Here is a 20,352-nt window from a genome sequence, read left to right on the forward strand (position 1 = left end):
TACAGCCCTCTCTAAGTCTTTCCTGATACGTTTTATGCTTAAGACCCTCCATCTTTGGACCCGTTCAATTTTGTCAATATCTTTTTGTAGGTGAAGTCTCCAGAATTGGACACAGTATTCCAAATGGGGTCTCACCAGCGCTCTATATAGCGGGATCATAATCTCCCTCTTCCTGCTTGTTATACCTCTAGCTATGCAGCCAAGCATCCTACTTGCTTTCCCTACCCCCCCCCACCACCACACTGCTCACCCATTTTGAGACTGTCAGAAATCACTACCCCTAAATCCTTCTGAAGTATTTGCTAACACAGAACTGCCAATGCAATACTCAGATTGAGGATTCCTTTTTCCCCAAGTGCATTATTTTACATTTGGAAACATTAAACTGCAGTTTCCAACTGTCAATGTGTTAAACGGCTATTTCGGCCAATCAGCATCCGGATGTCTCACTCTGCTCAAGTAATGACGTATTCAGGTTTTCATATTTTACATATTTTAATGTTAGAATTAATCTCAGAGAGGGGCAACATACAAATCTAATAAATTATTATTATTATTATTATTATTATTATTAATTATTTGTAATATTTTTAAATAAATGTTCTGATTTTTAATGCAATACTCACATATACATCGGGCGGCCGCAGGAAACCCCGTGGTGTAGCCCTTCCGAGAAAGTCGGACCCGCGAAAGTCAAGGGACCATTGTATATGGATTCTGTAAACTGCTTAGAGAGGCCTGTGAAAGCATCATGAAGTGTTTATATGTCTAAATGCTATTACTATACCCGAAAATCAGCTGGCCGGCGGCAGCCACACACACATGCGTGGTGGAGCTGACCTGGGCAACAGCTGGCGCGGCGGCAGAGAGGGTTCCGTGGTGCCGCCGGTGGCACATGTGCCATAATTTTGCCATGACGGGGATAGGTTCTCTCCCCTGACCAGAGGATGGATTAGAATTCCTCCAGGATCGCTCCAAAACTCTTGTCCTTCTGTTAATTTATTTATTTATTTATTGTTAGAGTTGAAAGGGACCATGCAGGTCATCAAGTCCAACCCCCTGCCTGCGCAGGAATCCTAAAGCACCCCAGCCAAGTGGCAGTCCAATCTCCTCTTGAAAGTGTCCAGAGTTGAAACGACCTACAGTTACCGTGTATAATTAATGAACGTAATAGATTTTAGAATTTAAAAATATGAAATACAATGTATATAATGAAATGAAACCGGTCAAAACTTACTGTCAGAATGTTAACTGAGAATATGTATAATCTGTAATTCAAAATAATATGTGATGGGAATGATATAAGAAAAATTAATAAAGAGATTTAAAAAAAAAAGAAAAAAAGAAAGTGTCCAGAGTTGGGGAGTTCACAACCTCCGCAGGCAGGTTGTTCCACTGGTTGATCGCTCTGACCATCAGGAAGTTCTTCCTTACTTCTAGGTTGAATCTCTCCTTGGTCAGCTTCCAACCGTTGGTCCTCATCCGGCCTTCTGGTGCTCTGGAGAATAGAGTGCCCCCCCCTCTTTGTGGCAACCCCTCGTATACCTGTAGACTGCTATCATGTCCGCTCTGGCCCTCCTTTTCTCTAGGCTATCCATGCCCAGTTCCCTCAGTCTCTCTTCGTAAGTCTTGGTTTCTAGTCCCCTAATCATTTCGGTTGCTCTTTTTTGCACCTTCTCCAGAGTTTCAATGTCTCTTTTGAAGTGTGGTGACCAGAACTGAACACAGTACTCCAGGTGTGGTCGGACCAGGGCGTAGTAGAGTGGTATTAAGACTTCCCTGGTCTTGGAGTGTATCCCCCTGTTGATGCAGCTTAGGATGATTAGGTTAGGTTAGGTTGGTTAGGATGGTGTTGGCTTTTTTGGCCGCTGCTGCACATTGCTGGCTCATGTTTAGTTGATTATCCACCAAGATTCCGAGATCTCTTTCGCAGTTACTGCTGCTAAGTGGGGTTTCTCCCAGACTGTATGTGTGTCTAGGTGTTTTTTTTACCAAGGTGAAGGACTTTGCTGTTGTCGACGTTGAACATCATGTTGTTAGTGTGGGCCCATAGTGTTAATCTGTTTAGGTCTTTCTAAATAGTTCAATTTCCCTGTCCGCAAAGAGTTAAACACGAGGGACTGACGGACATGTGTAGGCGAGGTTGGCAGCATGTCAGCTATGATCAAAGTAAACTTAATAACGACGCCCTTCTATCGAACTCGGCTCCTGGGGACGCTTCTCCCGTTTTCTTGGGAGCTTTTCAAAAGTCATTTCCGCCTCTGTCTGCGATGTGTTTTTCCTCCTTCCTGGTCTAGTCAACAGCTGGAAACAGCCTTCCGGGTGGCCTCTCCTCCCAATTCTGGCCTGAGGAGACCCAGGTTAGCTTCACAGAGCAGCCTAAATGTGGGGTTTTTAAAAAAAAACATGGGCTGTTCCTCTTTGGTTGTTGAACCGTTGCCCTGTTTTGCAAACATGCTCGGAGCTGAGTGAGGAAAAGCCCTAGACGGACACTGGCTGTGGGTCATAGAAACATAGAAGATGGATGGCAGAAAAAGACCTCATGGTCCATCTAGTCTGCCCTTATACTATTTTCTGTATTTTATCTTAGGATGGATATATGTTTATCCCAGGCATGTTTAAATTCAGTGACTGTGGATTTACCAACCACGTCTGCTGGAAGTTTGTTCCAAGGATCTACTACTCTTAGAAACATAGAAACATAGAAGATTGACGGCACAAAAAGACCTCCTGGTCCATCTAGTCTGCCCTTATACCATTTCCTGTATTTTATCTTAGGATGGATCTATGTTTATCCCAGGCATGTTTAAATTCAGTTCCTGTGGATTTACCAACCATGTCTGCTGGAAGTTTGTTCTAAGTATCTACTACTCTTAGAAACATAGAAACATAGAAGATTGACGGCACAAAAAGACCTCCTGGTCCATCTAGTCTGCCCTTATACCATTTCCTGTATTTTATCTTAGGATGGATCTATGTTTATCACAGGGATGTTTAAATTCAGTTCCTGCGGATTTAGCAACCACGTCTGCTGGAAGTTTGTTCCAAGCATCTACTACTCTTTCAGTCAAATAATATTTTCTCATGTTGCTTCTGATCTTCCCCCCAACCAACCTCAGATTGTGTCCCCTTGTTTTGGGTTCACTCTCCTATTAAAAACACTTCCCCCCTGAACCTTATTGAACCCTTGAACATATTTAAATGTTTCGATCGTCTCCCCCCTTTCCCTTCTGCCCTCCATACTAGACAGATTGAGTTCATGAAGTCTTTCCTGATACGTTTTATGTTTAAGACCTTCCACCATTTTTGTAGCCGGTCTTTGGACCCGTTCAATTTTATCCATTATTATGTCAGTACAACACAGCAAATGAGATCACTATGCTGGATTTCGTATTTCATCCCCAGTCGGGCGCTTCCCAAGCACCTAGGACTGCGTGATGTAGCGGCGAATTATGTTTGCCGATCCCAGTAAAGCGGCCTTTTGCAATTGACAGATGGAGATTTTGTCGATTCCGAGGGTTTTCAAATGTCCGCTGAGATCCTTTGGCCCTGCGCCCAGCGTGCCAAGTACCACCGGGACCACTTTCACTGGCTTATGCCAGAGTCGTTGCAGCTCGATTTTTAGATCTTCGTATTTCACTCATTTCTCTAGCTGCTTCTCCTCAATTCTGCTGTCTCCTGGGATTGCAATGGCGATGTTTATTATTATTATTATTATTATTATTATTATTATTATTATTATTATTAATTAGATTTGTATGCCGCCCCTCTCCATAGACTCGGGGCGGCTATATCTTTTTGTAGGTGAGGTTTCCAGAACTGGACACAGCTATTTTATTTATGGAGATTTATAGTCCCACCGGCCAAACAACCTTCCGTGCGCCTTTGGCATTAAGTCATGCCAGCTACGTGATCACGGAGTCATCTTTGGACAGCACCAGCTCTTCGGCTTTGAAACAGAGATGAGCACTGCCCCCTAGAGTCGGGAATGACTAGCACCTATATATAAGGGGAACACCGTTACCTTTATAGGCCACCGAACCGCAGTGGATTGTGAGAAGTGGTCAACAGTAGGGAAGAAAAATCCCAGCTGCCGATTAGGTCCCACAGAGTTGGCCTTCTCCGGGTTCCACCAACAAAACAATGTCATCTGGCGGGACCCAGGGAAGAGCCTTCTCTGTGGCGGCCCCAGCCCTCTGGAATCAGCTGCCCCCGGAGATTAGGACTGCCCCCACCCTCCTTGCTTTTCGCAAACTCCTGAAAACCCACCTCTGCCATCAGGCATGGGGAAATTGATTCCCCTGCCTGTCCTGCTTTATGTATGGTTATGATTGTATGGCTATTTTTAAATAAGGGCTTTTATAACTGTTTGTTTTTAACAGTTAGATTTGTACACTGTATGGAAGCTGCTCCGAGGGGCGGCACACAAATCTAATAAATAAATCAATAAAATAAATCAATAAAAACATTAAAAAGAGACCGTTAGGTCTAGTGATTAGGCGCTAGACTAGAAACCAGGGGACTGTAAGTTCTAGTTCCACCTTTATTCAAGGTGACCTTGGGCCAATCACCAGGAGACTGAGTTCTAGTCCCACCTTAGAAATGAAGCTGTTCCACTGGTAAATTGTTCTGTCAGGAAATTTCTCCTTAGTTCTAAGTTGCTTTGCTCCTTGTTTAGTTTCCACCCATTGCTTCTTGTTCTACCCTCAGGTGCTTTGGAGAATAGATTGACTCCCTCTTCTTTATGGCAACCCCTGAGATACTGGAACACTGCTATCCTGTCTCCCCTGGTCCTTCTTTTCCTTAAACTAGCCAGGCCCAGTTCCTGCAACCGTTCTTCATGTGTTTTAGCCTCCAGTCCCTTAATCCTCTTTGTTGCTCTTCTCTGCATTTTTTCTAGAATCTCAACATCCTTTTTGCACCATGATGACCAAAACTGAATGCAAATATTCCAAGTGTGGCCTTACCAAAGCCTTATAAAGTGGTATTAATACTTCACGTGATCTTCATTCTCTCCCCCTGTTGATGAAGCATAGAACTGTGTTGGCCTTTTTGGCAGCTGCTGCACACGGCTGGCTCCTATTTAAACGGTTGTCCACTAGGACTCCAAGATCCCTCTCACAGTTACTCCTGTTGAGCAATGTACCACATATACTGCACCTGTGTATTTTGTTTTTCTTGCCTAAATGTAGAACCCGACTTTTATCATGTTGAATGTGGAAGAAGAAAAAAGCTTTGGGAAAAAAATAATAATCGGGCTCTATCGTAGTTGTAAGCGGGAGACTTCCCGTATTGATGGGAATTATTGTTGCCAGTGTGTGCATTAGGCCATGCTCGACTTGCGCAAGGCTCTGCAGTTGACCTCAAATGAACCTGGCGAGGGTTGTGACCCTTTACTTTTCTCCCTGCCTTTGGGCTGTATTTGTGCCATGTGGGCTGGAAGGTTGCGCAACGGGGGCCGGTTTCACTCGGTCAGAGGCCAACGATCGGTCAGCTTGGATTGTTTCCCTGGGTTTTTGAAAGCTCAGGTGATTTGTGGAAAGGGAGGGGTTGAGAGTACAGGCAGTCCTCAACTTACGACCACAAGTTGTGGCCGGCATACAAATTTACAAAGAGCAACCAAAATGATTAGGGGACTTGAAACCAAGACTTACGAAGAGAGATTGCGGGAACTGGGCATGGATAGCCTAGAGAAAAGGAGGGCCAGAGGGGACATGATAGCTGTATACAGGTATATAATGGGTTGCCACAGAGAGGAAGGGGCCACTCTATTCTCCAGGGCACCAGAGGGTCGGACGAGGAACAATGGCTGGAAGCTGACCAAGGAGAGATTCAACCTAGAAGTAAGAAAGAACTTCCTGACGGTCAGAGCGATCAACCAGTGGAACAACCTGCCTGCGGAGGTGGTGAACTCCCCAACTCTGGACACTTTCAAGAGGAGATTGGACTGCCACTTGGCTGGGGTGCTTTAGGATTCCTGCTCAGGCAGGGGGTTGGACTTGATGACCTGCATGGTCCCTTTCAACTCTAACAATAAATAAATAAATTAAATAAAATTTAGATAGATAGATAGATAGATAGATAGATAGATAGATAGATAGATAGATAGATAGATAGATAGATAGATAGATAGGCTGAGTCAACCTTGAGCCGGTGATGAGATTTGAACCGCTGACCTACAGATCTACAGTCAGCTTCAGTGGCTGGCAGTACAGCACTCTACCTGCCGCGCCACCCCGGCATTTAGATTTAAAATCTAAAAAAACCCAAAACCCATTAAAAAAACAGTCATTTCCATTCTCATTCAATCAACTGTCTCTCAAGTGAGGTTGACCTCTCCCGATTCCTAAGGGGTGTGCCTACCATCTCTGTCCTAGGTTTCTCTCTTATTAGTACCCATCTTATGTATATAAACAGTGTTATATCTTTGTACACTGCTCAAAAAAATAAGGGAACCCTCAAAGAACCCATCCTAGATCTGAACGAATGAAATATTCTCATTGAATCCTTTGTTCCTTACAACGTTGAATGTGCACAACAGCAGGTGAAATTGATGGTCCATCAGTGTTGCTTCCTAAGTGGAGAGTTTGATTCCACAGAAGTTTGATTTACTTGGAGTTATGCTGTGTTGTTTAAGTGTTCCCTTTATTTTTTGTGAGCAGTATATAATGCCAATAAGTACTTGACAAATAAAATAAAAATAAAAAATAAAGTAAAAACGAGAGGAGACGAGAGCAGAACACCGGGGAATAAAGAGCTGGAAGTCCCCCTTGAGGTCTTCTAGTCCAGCCCTCCATTCAGACAGAAAGCCGTGTACCATTTCAAACAAATGGCTGACCAATCCCTTTTTTAAAAACTTCCAGTCCTTTGGCTGGACACCGCAGGACTCGGAGTTCAGCGCTTGGAGCTATTTAGAGACCAAACAAACCGTTGTATCCCGGTCAGTCTGCCAAGTTCCTCTCCTCACCCGCCCTCCCTCCCTTCTGTTTACGGTGGAAACTGGACTCCGCTGAATACAAGCGGGTGAAAAGAGCAACTCAACCCTTCCCAGAATCTCCAGGGAGATGAAAGTGAGGGGGGGATGACCCCATAAATAATCCCAATTTCCCCCCCCCCCATCCCAGTTGAAAACAGGTACCGCTAGTGTCTGACCAAATGACCGCAGTTGAGCCGAAATTTCTGTTGCTAAGTGAGAGGGTGAAGGGAACTTTGGCCCTGTTTTACGATTTTTCTTGCTGCCGTTGTTAAGTGAATCCCGCTGTTGATAAGTTAGACGCAATGTTGTTAAAAGAACCTGGTTTCCCTGTTGACTTTGGTTTGTTTTTGTTGCTCACAAAGGACAATTATTAATAATAGAATAATATAAATATAAATACAGTGTACCTCTACCTACAAACACCTCTATTTATGAACCTTTCTAGATAAGAACTGGGTGTTCAAGACTTTTTTTTTTTTGCCTCTTCTCAAGAATCATTTTCCACTTACAAACCCGAGCCTCCAAAACTGTAATCAGAAAAGGCAGGGAGAAGCCTCCATGGGGCCTCTCTAGGAATCTCCTGGGAGGAAACAGGTCCGGAAAAAGCAGGGAGAAGCCTCCGTGGGGCCTCTCTAGGAATCTCCTGGGAGGAAACAGGGCCGGAAAAGGCAGGGAGAAGCTTCCGTGGGGCCTCTCTAGGAATTTCCTGGGAGGAAACAGGGCCTCCACCCTCTCTGTGGTTTCCCCAATCGCACACATTATTTGCTTTTACTTTGATTCCTATGGGAAAAAAATGCTTCTACTTAACAAACTTTTCTACTTAAGAACCTGGTCACGGAATGAATTAAGTTTATAAGTAGAGGTACCACTGTAAATACTTTATTGTCATTGTAAATACAACAAAATTGTCATGAAAATGAAAGTTATGTGATGCCCAGCAACCAGTCCCAACATACATCATGGAGTTCTGGCCCATTTTACAACCCTTCTGGCCACTGTTTTTAAGTGAATCACTGCAGTTGTTAAGTTAACCACATGGTCGTTAAGTGAATCTGTCTTTCCCATTGACTTTGCTTGTCAGAAGGTCGCAAAAGTTGATCATGTGACCCCGGGACACTGCGACTGTCATAAATACGAGTCAGTTTTAAGCCTGTAAATCATGTGACTGTGTAGTAACGGTCTTAAGTGTGGAAAACACTTTAAAAAAAAACATTTTGTAGTGCCGTTGTAAGTTTTAAATTTTTACTAAACAAACTTTTATAAATTCATTCATTCATTTATTTATTTTTATGTATTTGTTTTGTCAAGTACATAATGTAGGAATATGAAATAATCATATTAATATACATGAATAAAAGATTAGAAGAACTTTAGAGATAATAATATTCATATACATGATGATAGTAAGACATAAAGAGACATTAGGACAGGGGACGGGAGGCATGTTGTTGTTGTTGTTGTTGTTGTTATTATTATTAATTAGATTTGTATGCCGCCCCTTTCCGCAGATTCATTGGTGCACTTGTTGGTACACTTATGCACGTCCCTTACTGACCTCTTAGGAATCTGGAGAGGTCCACAGTGGATAGTCTAAGGGTAAAATTTGGGGGGTTAGGAGATGACACTACAGAGTCTGGCAGTGAAGTTCCAAGCTTCAACCACGCAATTACTAAAGTTGTACTTTTTGCAGTCGAGTTTGGAGCTGTTTATTAAGTTTGAATCTGTTGTGTGCTTGTGTGTTGTTGAGGTTGAAGGTGAAGTAGTCATTGACCGGAAGAGCGTTGAAGCATATTATTTTATGGGCTATGCTTAGGTCAGTGTTTTCAACCAGTGTGCCGCGGCACACTAGTGTGCCGTGAGACATGGTCAGGTGTGCCGCGAAGCTCAGAGAGTGAAAGAAAACAAGAGAGAGAAAGAAAGAGAGAGAGAGAGAGAGAAAGAAAGAGAGAGAAAGAAAGAAAGAAAGAAAGAGAAAGAGCAAGAGAGAGAAAGAAAACAGAGAGAAAGAGAGAGAGAGAAATAAAGAGAGGGAAAAAGAAAGAACGAGAGAGAGAATGAAAGAAAGAGAGAAAGAGAGGGAGGGAAGGTGGGAGAGAGAAAGACATAGAGGGAGGTAGGGAGGGAGAGAGAAAGAGCAAAAAAGAAGAAGGAAGAGAGAAAGAAAGAGGGAAGGAGAGAGAGAAAAAAGAGAAAGAGAGAGAAAGAAAGAGGGAGGGAGGGAGAGAGAAATAGAGCAAAAGGGAGGAAGAGAGAGAATTTTTTTGTCCAAACTTTTTTTAGCCGCCCCCCCCATCCCCACTCAATGTGCCCCATGGTTTTGTAAATGTAAAAAATGTGCCGCGGCTCAAAAAAGGTTGAAAATCACTGGCTTAGGTCATGTTTTAGGCGACATAGTTCTAAGCTTTCAAGACCCAGGGTTGTAAGTCTAGTCTTATAGGGTATTCTGTTGCGAGTGGAGGAGTGAAGAGCTCTTTGGTAAAATATCTTTGTACATTTTCTAGGGTGTTTATGTCCAAGATGCAATGAGGGTTCCAGACTGATGAGCTGTATTCAAGGGTTGGTCTGGCGAAAGTTTTGTAAGCTCTGGTTAGTAGTATGAGATTGTCGGAGCAGAAGCTATGTAGGATTAGGTTAACAACTTATCTCCGAGACCGCCTTCTGCCGCACGAATCCCAGCAACCGGTTAGGTCCCACAGAGTTGGCCTTCTCCGGGTCCCGTCGACTAAAGAATGTCGTTTGGCGGGACCCAGGAGAAGAGCCTTCTCTGTGGCGGCCCCGACCCTCTGGAACCAGCTCCCCCCAGATATCAGAGTTGCCCCCACCCTCCTTGCCTTTCGCAAGCTCCTTAAAACCCACCTCTGTCATCAGGCATGGGGGAACTGAAATTTTTTCCCTTCCCCCTAGGCTTATAGAATTTATACATGGTATGCTTGTTTGTATGAGTGGTCTCTTAAATTGGGGTTTTAGATTATTTTTTAATATTAGATTTGTTACATTGTCTTTTTTATTGTTGTTAGCCGCCCCAAGTCTTTGGAGAGGGGCGACATACAAATCAAATAAATAAACTAACTAACTAACTAACTAACTAACTAACTAACTAACTAACTAACTAACTAACTAACTAACTAACTAACTTTCAAAGCCTTTTTGGTGATGTTGTTGCAGTGGGTTTTGGCACTGAGGTCATTTGATAGAAGTATTCCAAGGTCTTTTAGAGAGAGGGGGTTGTCTGTAAGGTCTTGTTTATTCAACTTATATTTGATGTTCTGATTCTTTTTGCAAGGCTACTAACTAGTAGCATTGGACTTACAACCATTCATTTTAATGATCATTCAAAGTCGGAATGGCATTAAAAAAAAATGCCATTCTGACTTTGACTTAAATGAGGGCCAATCCTAAATGACCTAGGATTGGTCCTCACATTTTTGACCATTCAGGTATCCTCATGGGGACATAATTCACGTAAGAATCACAATGATTCGCTGAACAACAGTGGCAGGGAAAAAAAATCAGGGCCAACTCAATTCAACTCCGTCTTGCTTAGCAACCGGAAATTCCAGTCACGGTCGTAAGCCTCCTGCAATTCATAAAACACTTCCTTGTGTTTTAAAGGAGCATTTTTCCTCCACACATTGGCCAAAAAAGAAGGTTGAATTGCTGAAATTTTAGAAGCAATTTCTCTTTTTCCTTGCGTTGCAGAAAAAAGCAGAGGAAGCGCATAAGATTTTCGAAGGACTGGGTCCCAAGGTGGAACTGGTGAGTAGCGGGGAGTGGGCTTTTACAAGGGGGAGGGAGCGGGAGGACTGAAGTGCTCTCTAAGCTTGGTTTTTTTCTTGTAGACATTTCATTACCCAACTAGGTTATGTCATCAGTGCTTGAAGGGAGCACAGTTTGTGGTGTAAAGGAGAAGGAGGGTGGGGTCTTTGGTACTCTCTGAGCTTGGTTGTTTTCTTGCAAACGTTTCATTACCCAAGTAGAGAACATCATCAGTTTAGGAAGGAGAGGGAGTTTGCTCTGTTTACCAACTCCCCCTCTCCTCTCAATATAAAAATGGAGAACAAATTCCACTTCCTGCTAGCCGTAATGTCTTTCTAACACAGAAGCCCTCAAACTTTATTTATTTATTAGTTCGATTTCTATGCCGCCCTTTATTTTTGGGTATATTTTTTAAAAAAATTCTCCACCATAAAATAAAACAATATATTGACAAAATTGAACGGGTCCAAAGACGGGCTACAAGAATGGTGGAAGGTCTTAAGCATAAAACGTATCAGGAAAGACTTAAAGAACTCAATCTGTATAGTCTGGAGGACAGGAGGAAAAGGGGGGACATGATCAAAACATTTAAATATGTCAAAGGGTTAAATAAGGTTCAGGAGGGAAGTGTTTTTAATAGGAAAGTGAACACAACAACAAGGGGACGCAATCTGAAGTTAGTTGGCGGAAAGATCAAAAGCAACATGAGAAAATATTATTTTACTGACAGAGTAGTAGATCCTTGGAACAAACTTCCAGCAGACGTGGTAGATAAATCCACAGTAACTGAATGTAAACATGCCTGGGATAAACATATATCCATCCTAAGATAAAATACAGAAAATAGTATAAGGGCAGACTAGATGGACCATGAGGTCTTTTTCTGCCGCCAGACTTCTATGTTTCTATGTTTCTATATAGTTATAAGCACAACAATAATGTTTAAAATCAATCATATATAAACTTTTCTTATTACTCACTCAAGGGAGGCTCTTATCTCTCCTCATCTAAAAAATTCTACACTGCTCAAAAAAATAAAGGGAATACTGAAACAACAGAATATAACTCCAAGTAAATCAAATTTCTGTGAAATCAAACTGTCCACTTAGGAAGCAACACTGATTGACAATCAATTTCACATGCTGTTGTGCAAATGGAATAGTAGTGCAAATGAAATATTCAATGAGAATATTTCATTCATTCAGGTCTAGGATGTGCTATTTGAGTATTCCCTTTATTTTTTTTGAGCAGTATATTAATTTTATACAACAATGTCCGTTCTTTCCTGAGACTCAGGGCAACGTACAACAAAGGTAATATAAACATATTAGAAATCAAATAAAATTACAATCTAAAAGTCCTCATAGTTAAACAAACACATTCACCTGGCAACTTTAAACTATCTTGGCTGGAGAATTCTGGGAGTTGAAGTCCACAAGCCTTAAAGTTGCCAGGTTTGAAGACGTCTGTTCTAACACATAGTTGGAGAGATGGGGAAAAACTCTCTTTGCGAGTCGATCCCGACTACATAGTCCATAAGCCGAGAGAGCTGTGTGTCGATTCCATCGGGCATGCAACGCAGCTCAGTCTCCCTCTCTTTTCTCGCAGCCTCTTTACAACCAGCCTTCGGACACAAAAGTGTACCACGAGAACATCAAAACGTAAGAAAATAACGGATATTTCTTTTCCAATTTTCGGGCTGGGTGATTGGGTGGGAAGACAGTAGGAAAAGCAAGTAGGATGCTTGGCTGCATAGCTAGAGGTATAACAAGCAGGAAGAGGGAGATTGTGATCCCCTTATATAGAGTGCTGGTGAGACCACATTTGAATACTGTGTTCAGTTCTGGAGACCTCACCTACAAAAAGATATTGACAAAATTGAACGGGTCCAAAGACGGGCTACAAGAATGGTGGAAGGTCTTAAGCATAAAACGTATCAGGAAAGACTTCATGAACTCAATCTGTATAGTCTGGAGGACAGAAGGAAAAGGGGGGGACATGATACAAACATTTAAATATGTGAAAGGGTTCAATAAGGTCCAGGAGGGAAGTGTTTTTAATAGGAAAGTGAACACAAGAACAAGGGGACAGAATCTAAAGTTAGTTGGAGGAAAGATCAAAAGCAACGTGAGAAAATATTATTTCATTGAAAGAGTAGTAGATGCTTGGAACAAACTTCCAGCAGACGTGGTTGGTAAATCCACGGGAACTGCATTGAAACATGCCTGGGATAAACATATATCCATTGTGAGATAAAATACAGGAAATAGTATAAGGGCAGACTAGATGGACCATGAGGTCTTTTTCTGCCGTCAGTCTTCTATGTTTCTAAGACCTTAAGAGATTAAATTTCTGCTTTATTTTATACTTATCCTCTTACAGGTAGTCCTCGACTTTTCTTTTAATTATAGGATTTTATTAGTTTTCTGCTATTTACATTTTGTTGACGCTCCATAAACTTCGTGTTGTCTGCGTTATTTAATTCTCTTAACAATACAGATTAGATTCTTAATCTCCACCTCTTTTTTCCACTGGTAAAATAAAGTCCCTCTTCGATAATATTTTGTGATGTGACCATGAGGTCTTTTTCTGCTGTCAATCTTTTATCTTTCTATGATTGAGTATTTGGAACAGGTCCAAAGACGGGCTACAAAAATGGTGGAAGGTCTTAAGCATAAAACGTATCAGGAAAGACTTAATGAACTCAATCTGTATAGTCTAGAGCAGTGTTTCCCAACCTTGGCAACTTGAAGATATGTGGACTTCAACTCCCAGAATTCCCCAGCCAGCATTCGCTGGCTGTGGAATTCTGGGAGTTGAAGTCCAAATATCTTTAAGTTGCCAAGGTTGGGAAACACTGGTCTAGAGTATAGAAGAGAAAGGGGGGACATGATCGAAACATTTAAATATTGTTAAAGGGTTAAATAAGGTCCAGGAGGGAAGTGTTTTTAATAGGAAAGTGGACACAAGAACAAGGGGACACAATCTAAAGTTAGTTGGAGGAAAGATCAAAAGCAACGTGAGAAAATATGATTTGATTGAAAGAGTAGTAGATGCTTGGAACAAACTTCCAGCAGACGTAGTTGGTAAATTCACAGTGACTGAGTTTAAACGTGCCTGGGATAAACATAGATCCATCCTAAGATAAAATACAGGCAATAGTATAAGGGTAGACTAGATGGACCAGGAGGTCTTTTTCTGCCGTCAATCTTCTATGTTTCTAAGATCAGAAGCAACGTAAGAAAATATTATTTGACCGAAAGAGTAGTAGATCCTTGGAACAAACTCCCAGCAGACGCAGTTGGTAAATCCACAGTCACTGAATTTAAACCTGCCTGGGATAAACATAAATCCATCGAAAGATAAAATACAGGAAATAGTATAAGGACAGACTAGATGGACCATGAGGTCTTTTTCTGCTGTCAATCTTCTGTGTTTCTATGTTTCTTTGAGGACTAAATAGCGTTTTCAGGGGTATGAACTATTTCTCCGTAAGGCTGATGCCAAATGACCGGGGATTAATTATTAATAGATAATTTTTTGGGTAGGCAGGAGTTGGACCGGGTGTCATTTCTGCCACGCACGAAAGGACCTCCTTCCCGAACACTTTTGTCAATACAGCCTATATAGTTTTTTCTCTCCCCCCCCCCCCCCCCGAAAGCACATGGGCCAAATATATTGTGGGAGGCGCCACCCTCTGTAAGCGAAGGAGGAAAATTCTGAGGTAAAATTTTGTCCCAGACGGGAGAAGGAAGCTTCTCTCACTCTTGTGTGTCTGTCCTCCCCACCCCCACCCCCCCATTTCTGTCTTTTTAGGAACCAAGTGATGAGAAAAAAGCTGATTTTGTTTTTCAAGAGACGGAATCATGCCAGAAAACAAAGGGTATGGGTGTGTTTTCTTTCTTTCTTCCTTCCTTCCTTCCTTCCTTCTTTCTTTTCTTCTTGCTTCCTTCTTTATTTCTTCCTCCCTCCCTCCCTCCTTCCTTCCTTCCTTCTTTCTTTCTATCTTTATTTCTTTTCTTCCTTTTCTTCCTTCTTTCCTTGCTTCCTTCCCTTCCCTCTTCCTTTCCTTTTTTCCATTTCCTTTTTCCTCTTTCCTTTCCCCCCTTTCCTTTTCTTTCCTTTTCTTTCCTTTCTCCTTTTCTCTTTCCCCTTTCTAGCATTTTTCCTCCCTCTCCCTCTCCCTCCCTCTCCCTCTTTCTCCCTCCTACCTTTGTTCCCTCTCTGCCTTTCTCCCTCTATCCCTCCCTTCATCCTTCCTCTCTCTCACCCTGTCTCCCATCCTCCCTGTCCCTCTCCCACTTCCTTCCTTCTTCTATCCTTCCCTCTCCCTTTCCCTCTCACTCTTTTCCCCTGTATCTCTCCTCCACTTCCACTATTACTTTACCACTCCCTCTCTCCTTTTCTCCCTCCACTTCCACTCTCATTTTACCACTCCCTCTCTTCTTCCCTCCCTCTCTTTCTCCCTGTCTCCTTCTCTCCCTCTCTCCCTTTTCTCTCTCCCTCTCCTTTTCTCCCTCTCTCTCTCCTCCACTTCCACTCTCATTTTACCACTCTCTCTCTTCTTCCCTCCCTTCCTCTCTTTCTCCTTCTCTCCCTATCTCCCTCTTTTCCTCTCTCCCTCTCCTTTCCTCCCTCCCTCTCTCCTCCACTTCCACTCTCATTTTACCACTCTCTCTATTCTTCCCTCCCTCTCTCTCTTTCTCCCTCCCACCCTCTCTTCCTCTCTCTCCCTCTCCTTTCCTCCCTTCCTTTCTCCCTCCCTCGCTATCTCTCCTCCATTCCCACTCTCACTTTACCACTCCCTCTCTCCTTCCCTCCCTGTCTTCTCCTTCTCCCTCTCCCTCTCTTCCTCTCTCTCCCTCTCCTTTCCTCCCTCCCTTTCTCTCTCCCTCCCTCTGTATCTCTTTCCCCCCATTCCCTCCCTCCTTCACCTTCTCCCTCTCCCTCCCGTTCTCTCTCTCTCTTTCTGCCTTTCCCTCCCTCCCTCTCCATCTGTTTCTCGGTCTCCCTGACCCGGTCTCTTTGGTCTCTGGGGAATTCCCAGGAGCAGAAGATCTGCCAGCGCTACGACCAACTGATGGAGGCCTGGGAGAAGAAGGTGGACCGGATCGAGAACAACCCCCGCAGAAAAGCCAAGGAAAGCAAAACCCGGGAGTATTACGAGAAGCAGTTCCCGGAGATCCGGAAGCAGCGGGAACAGCAGGAGAGATTCCAAAGGTAAGGCGGGTTCTTACCTGGCGGACCCCCGCTTCCCAACCCCCTCCACCTATCCCATAGTGCTCAGCAGGAAGGGTACCTCAGGGGTCCCATCTGCCAAAGACCTCCATCTGATGGGCCTTTTCTGCTTTGGCTCCTGATCTCCAAAGGCAGAAATTAGGACTAGGGAAAAACCCTGGCCTAATCCATCCTCAACATTTATTGTTGTTGTTGTTGTTGTTGTTATTATTATTATTATTATTACTTGTATGCCTCCCACTCCCGAAGGATTCGGCACTCGTCTTCCATTCCCACAGAATGGGAGAATATCCATATCTGTCTGTCTGCCTATCTGTCCATCCGTCCGTCCGTCCTTCTGTCCGTCCACCCACCCACCCACCCACCCTACCTACCTACCTACCTATAGCTACCTATCTATCTATCTGTCTTTCTGTGTACTATCTCTCTACCATCTCTCTCTTTCTCACTCACTCACTCACTCACTCACTCACTCACTCACTCACTAACTATATCTATTTACTATCTATCCATCCATCCATCTATCTACCTACCTATGTACCTACCCACTTACCTACCTGCACCTACCTATGTAATATGTATCTGTCTATCTGTTTACTATCTCTCTACCATCTCTCTATCTCGCTTGCTCACTCACTCACTAATTTACTATCTATCTACCTACCTACCTATCTATCTATTTATCTGTCACTAAACTACTTGGACTAGGAGGCTCTCCGTACAGTCACTCAGGCCCTCATCACCTCCCGTTTCAATTATTGCAATGCGCTCTACATTGAAAAGTGTTCGGAGACTGCAGATAGCCCAGAATGCGGCCGCGAGAGCTGTCATGGGTGTACCTCGATACACCCATATAACACCTACACTCCGCGAGCTGCACTGGCTTCCTATTAGTCTCCGGGCACAATTCAAGGGGTTGGTTATTACCTATAAAGCCCTATATGGCTCAGGGCCAGGCTATTTACGGGAACGTCTCCTGCCGCATCCCTCCCAGAGACCAATAAGAGCTCACAGAGTCGGCCTCCTCCGGGTCCTGTTCACAAAGCAATGCAGGTTGGCAGGACCATGGGGGAGGGCCTTCCCGGTGGCTGCCCCGGCTCTATGGAACCAAGTGCCTGACGTCCGTACTGCTCCCATCCTGCCGGCCTTTCGTAAGGCCACGAAGACCTGGCTTTGCTGGCAGGCCTGGGGGCCATAAATTTACATCTCTGATGGCCAACTGTATGGATGGTGTGTATGTATATGATTGTGACTGTCCTTTTTATAATAGCTTTTTAATGGGGTTTTAGTTTTAGATAATGTTTTAGTTTTAGTTAACGTTTGACTTCTTTTTTTATCCTTTTGTATCCATTTATATTGTATTTTTTATTATTGTTGTAAGCCGCCTGGAGTCCTTCGGGATTGGGCGGCATAGAAGTCGAATGAATGAATAAATAAACAGTTGTAAGTCAAGGACTTACTGGCAAACAAATCTATACCATAACACCGCCCCCACCTACCCCAGAAGATCATCCGAAGTTTCTTCTCCTTGACGTTCTTCCCTTGTGGCACCTCTGCAGGGTCGGCCAAAGAGGGACCGGCCTTTCGGCCACCATCGCTCGGAGCGAGCACGAAATCTCCGAGATCATCGACGGGCTGTCGGAACAGGAGGTGAGAGCGAGGCCTTGCCCCCAGGAGGTTCGGGGACGGGGAAGGTGTGGGGGAAGAGGAAGGGGGAGATGCTCTCCTGGAGAGACCGGTCCTAGATCTCTCTGGATTGGTTGTCGGGTTTTTATAGCGCTGGCCCATTGCTAGAGCTGGCAAAATAAATGAATAAATTAAAAAACCAGGGCTTTGGTACAGAGAGCATTGGATGTTACATTCGCAGTTGGCACCAGAATTTCCATTGTTAATCAATCTATATCTCTGTCTGTCTGTCTGTCTGTCTGTCTGTCTGTCTGTCTATCTTGTCTGTCTGTCTGTCTGCCTCTCTCTCTCTCTCTCTCTATCTATCTATCATCTGTCTATCTATCTATCTATCTATCTATCTATCTATCTATCTATCTATCTATCTATCTATCTATCTATCTTGTCTGTCTGTCTGTCTCTCTCTCTCTCTAATCTATCTATCTATCTATCTAATCTATCTATCTATGTTATCTATCTATCTATCTATCTATCTATCTATCTATCTATCTATCTACCTACCTATCTAGTCTGTCTGTCTGTCTGTCTCTCTCTCTCTCTATCTCTATCTATCATCTATCTATCTATCTATCTATCTATCTATCTATCTATCTATCTATCTATCTATCTACCGTATCTATCTATCTATCTATCTATCTATCTATCTATCTATCTATCTATCTATCTATCTATCTATCTATCTATCTATCTATCTATCTATCTATGAAAACAATTAACCAGTAGAACTGTTCATCTCCAGAGATTGTGAGTGCTCCATCACTGGTAGTTTTTAAGAAGAGACTGGACAGCCACCTGTCCGAAATGGTCTAGACCTGATTGACTCGTTGAGCTGGGGTTGGACTAGAAGACCTCCAAGGTCCCTTCCAACTCTGTACTTCTCTTGCTCTTCCTTCCTCTTTCTCTGCCTCTCTGTCTCTTTGTCTTTGGGGAGATAACCGGAAACTAAGGCTCTGCCAGGCCTGACGTCGGCCGAATCAGCAGGGGCAAAACTGAAGCGTTCGAGGTTCACGTGTGTCTCCCCTTCCCTTCTTCCTCCCTTTCCCTCTCCCCTCCCCTCCCCTCCCCCTTGCTTCTAGAACAACGAGAAACAGATGCGACAGCTGTCTGTCATTCCTCCCATGATGTTTGACGCCGAGCAGCGACGCGTGAAGTTCATCAACATGAACGGGCTGATGGAGGATCCCATGAAGGTCTACAAGGATCGGCAGTTCATGAACGTCTGGACCGATCACGAGAAGGAGATCTTCAAAGAAAAGTAATTTTTTCTCCTTACAGTGGTACCTCTGTCTACAAACGCCTCTACTTACGAACTTTTCTAGATAAGAACCGGGTGTTCAAGATTTTTTTGCCTCTTCTCAAGAACCATTTTCCACTTACAAACCCGAGCCTCCGAAACTGTAACCGCAAAAGGCAGGGAGAAGCCTCCATGGGGCCTCTCTAGGAATCTCCTGGGAGGAAGCAGGTCCAGAAAAGCCAGGGAGAAGCCTCCGTGGGGCCTCTCTAGGAATCTCCTGGGAGGAAACAGAACCGGAAAAGGCAGGGAGAAGCCTCCATGGGACCTCTCTAGGAATCTCCTGGGAGGAAACAGGACCAGAAAAGGCAGGGAGAAGCCTCCATGAGGCCTCTTTAGGAATCTCCTGGGAGGAAACAGGACCGGAAAAGGCGGGGAGGAGCCTCCGTGGGGTCTCTAGGAATCTCCTGAGAGGAAACAGGTCCAGAAAAGCCAGGGAGAAGCCTCCGTGGGGCCTCCCTAGGAATCTCCTGGGAGGAAACAGGACCGGAAAAGGCAGGGAGAAGCCTCCGTGGGGCCTCTCTAGGAATCTCCTGGGAGGAAACAGGACCGGAAAAGCCAGGGAGAAGCCTCCGTGGGGCCTCTCTAGGAATCTCCTGGGAGGAAACAGGACCGGAAAAGCCAGGGAGAAGCCTCCGTGGGGCCTCTCTAGGAATCTCCTGGGAGGAAACAGGACCGGAAAAGGCAGGGAGAAGCCTCCATGAGGCCTCTCTAGGAATCTCCTGAGAGGAAACAGGTCCAGAAAAGCCAGGGAGAAGCCTCCGTGGGGCCTCCCTAGGAATCTCCTGGGAGGAAACAGGACCGGATAAGGCAGGGAGGAGCCTCCATGGGGCCTCTCTAGGAATCTCCTGGGAGGAAACAGGGCCGGAAAAGGTGAGGAGGGAGTGAGATTTGTAAGGAGGAAGAGAAGGAGGAGGAGGCCGAGGCCTGTCTGTCATTCAGGGATTTGGCTAAATCTGGCTCTTTTCCTTGTTTCCATTACAGGTTTGTCCAGCATCCTAAGAACTTCGGCCTCATAGCTTCCTATTTAGAAAGAAAGGTAAGGTGGATCTTCGTTATCTCTGAGGCCAGAAGCTACAGTGGTCCTCACAGTTTTCTTTTGTTTTTGCTAATTTGCTTTTGCTAATTTGCTTTGCTTTGCTATATATTTTATTATTTTACTTTATTTTATTTATTTTATTGTTTAACTTTTTAATTTAATTTAATTTAATATAATTTAATATAATTAACATAATATAATAATGTTTTAAAATCGTATTAGTGTTTTAAAGTTCTTTTTAGTCACATTAATTGGATTTTTAGATATGTATACAGTAGTCCCTCACCTATTGCTGGTGTTACGTCCCAGACCCGGCCGCGATAGGTGAAATCCGCGATGGGGAATTTATCGACTGATAGTACTTTA

General features: G+C 43.8%; 1 protein-coding gene across 1 annotated transcript in view; it reads left to right on the forward strand.

Moving 5' to 3' along the window:
• Nucleotides 1–20,352, forward strand: part of NCOR1 (nuclear receptor corepressor 1) — a 179,563-nt gene that overhangs the window by 43,649 nt on the left and 115,562 nt on the right. The window contains 7 exon segments of the mRNA XM_070735450.1: nucleotides 10,676–10,732; nucleotides 12,341–12,393; nucleotides 14,549–14,615; nucleotides 15,780–15,952; nucleotides 17,530–17,620; nucleotides 18,733–18,911; nucleotides 19,932–19,986. Coding sequence (XP_070591551.1) covers nucleotides 10,676–10,732; nucleotides 12,341–12,393; nucleotides 14,549–14,615; nucleotides 15,780–15,952; nucleotides 17,530–17,620; nucleotides 18,733–18,911; nucleotides 19,932–19,986 — 675 coding nt within the window.

Source organism: Erythrolamprus reginae, chromosome 1 (genome assembly GCF_031021105.1).
Source record: "Erythrolamprus reginae isolate rEryReg1 chromosome 1, rEryReg1.hap1, whole genome shotgun sequence".
NCBI lineage: Eukaryota > Metazoa > Chordata > Lepidosauria > Squamata > Dipsadidae > Erythrolamprus > Erythrolamprus reginae.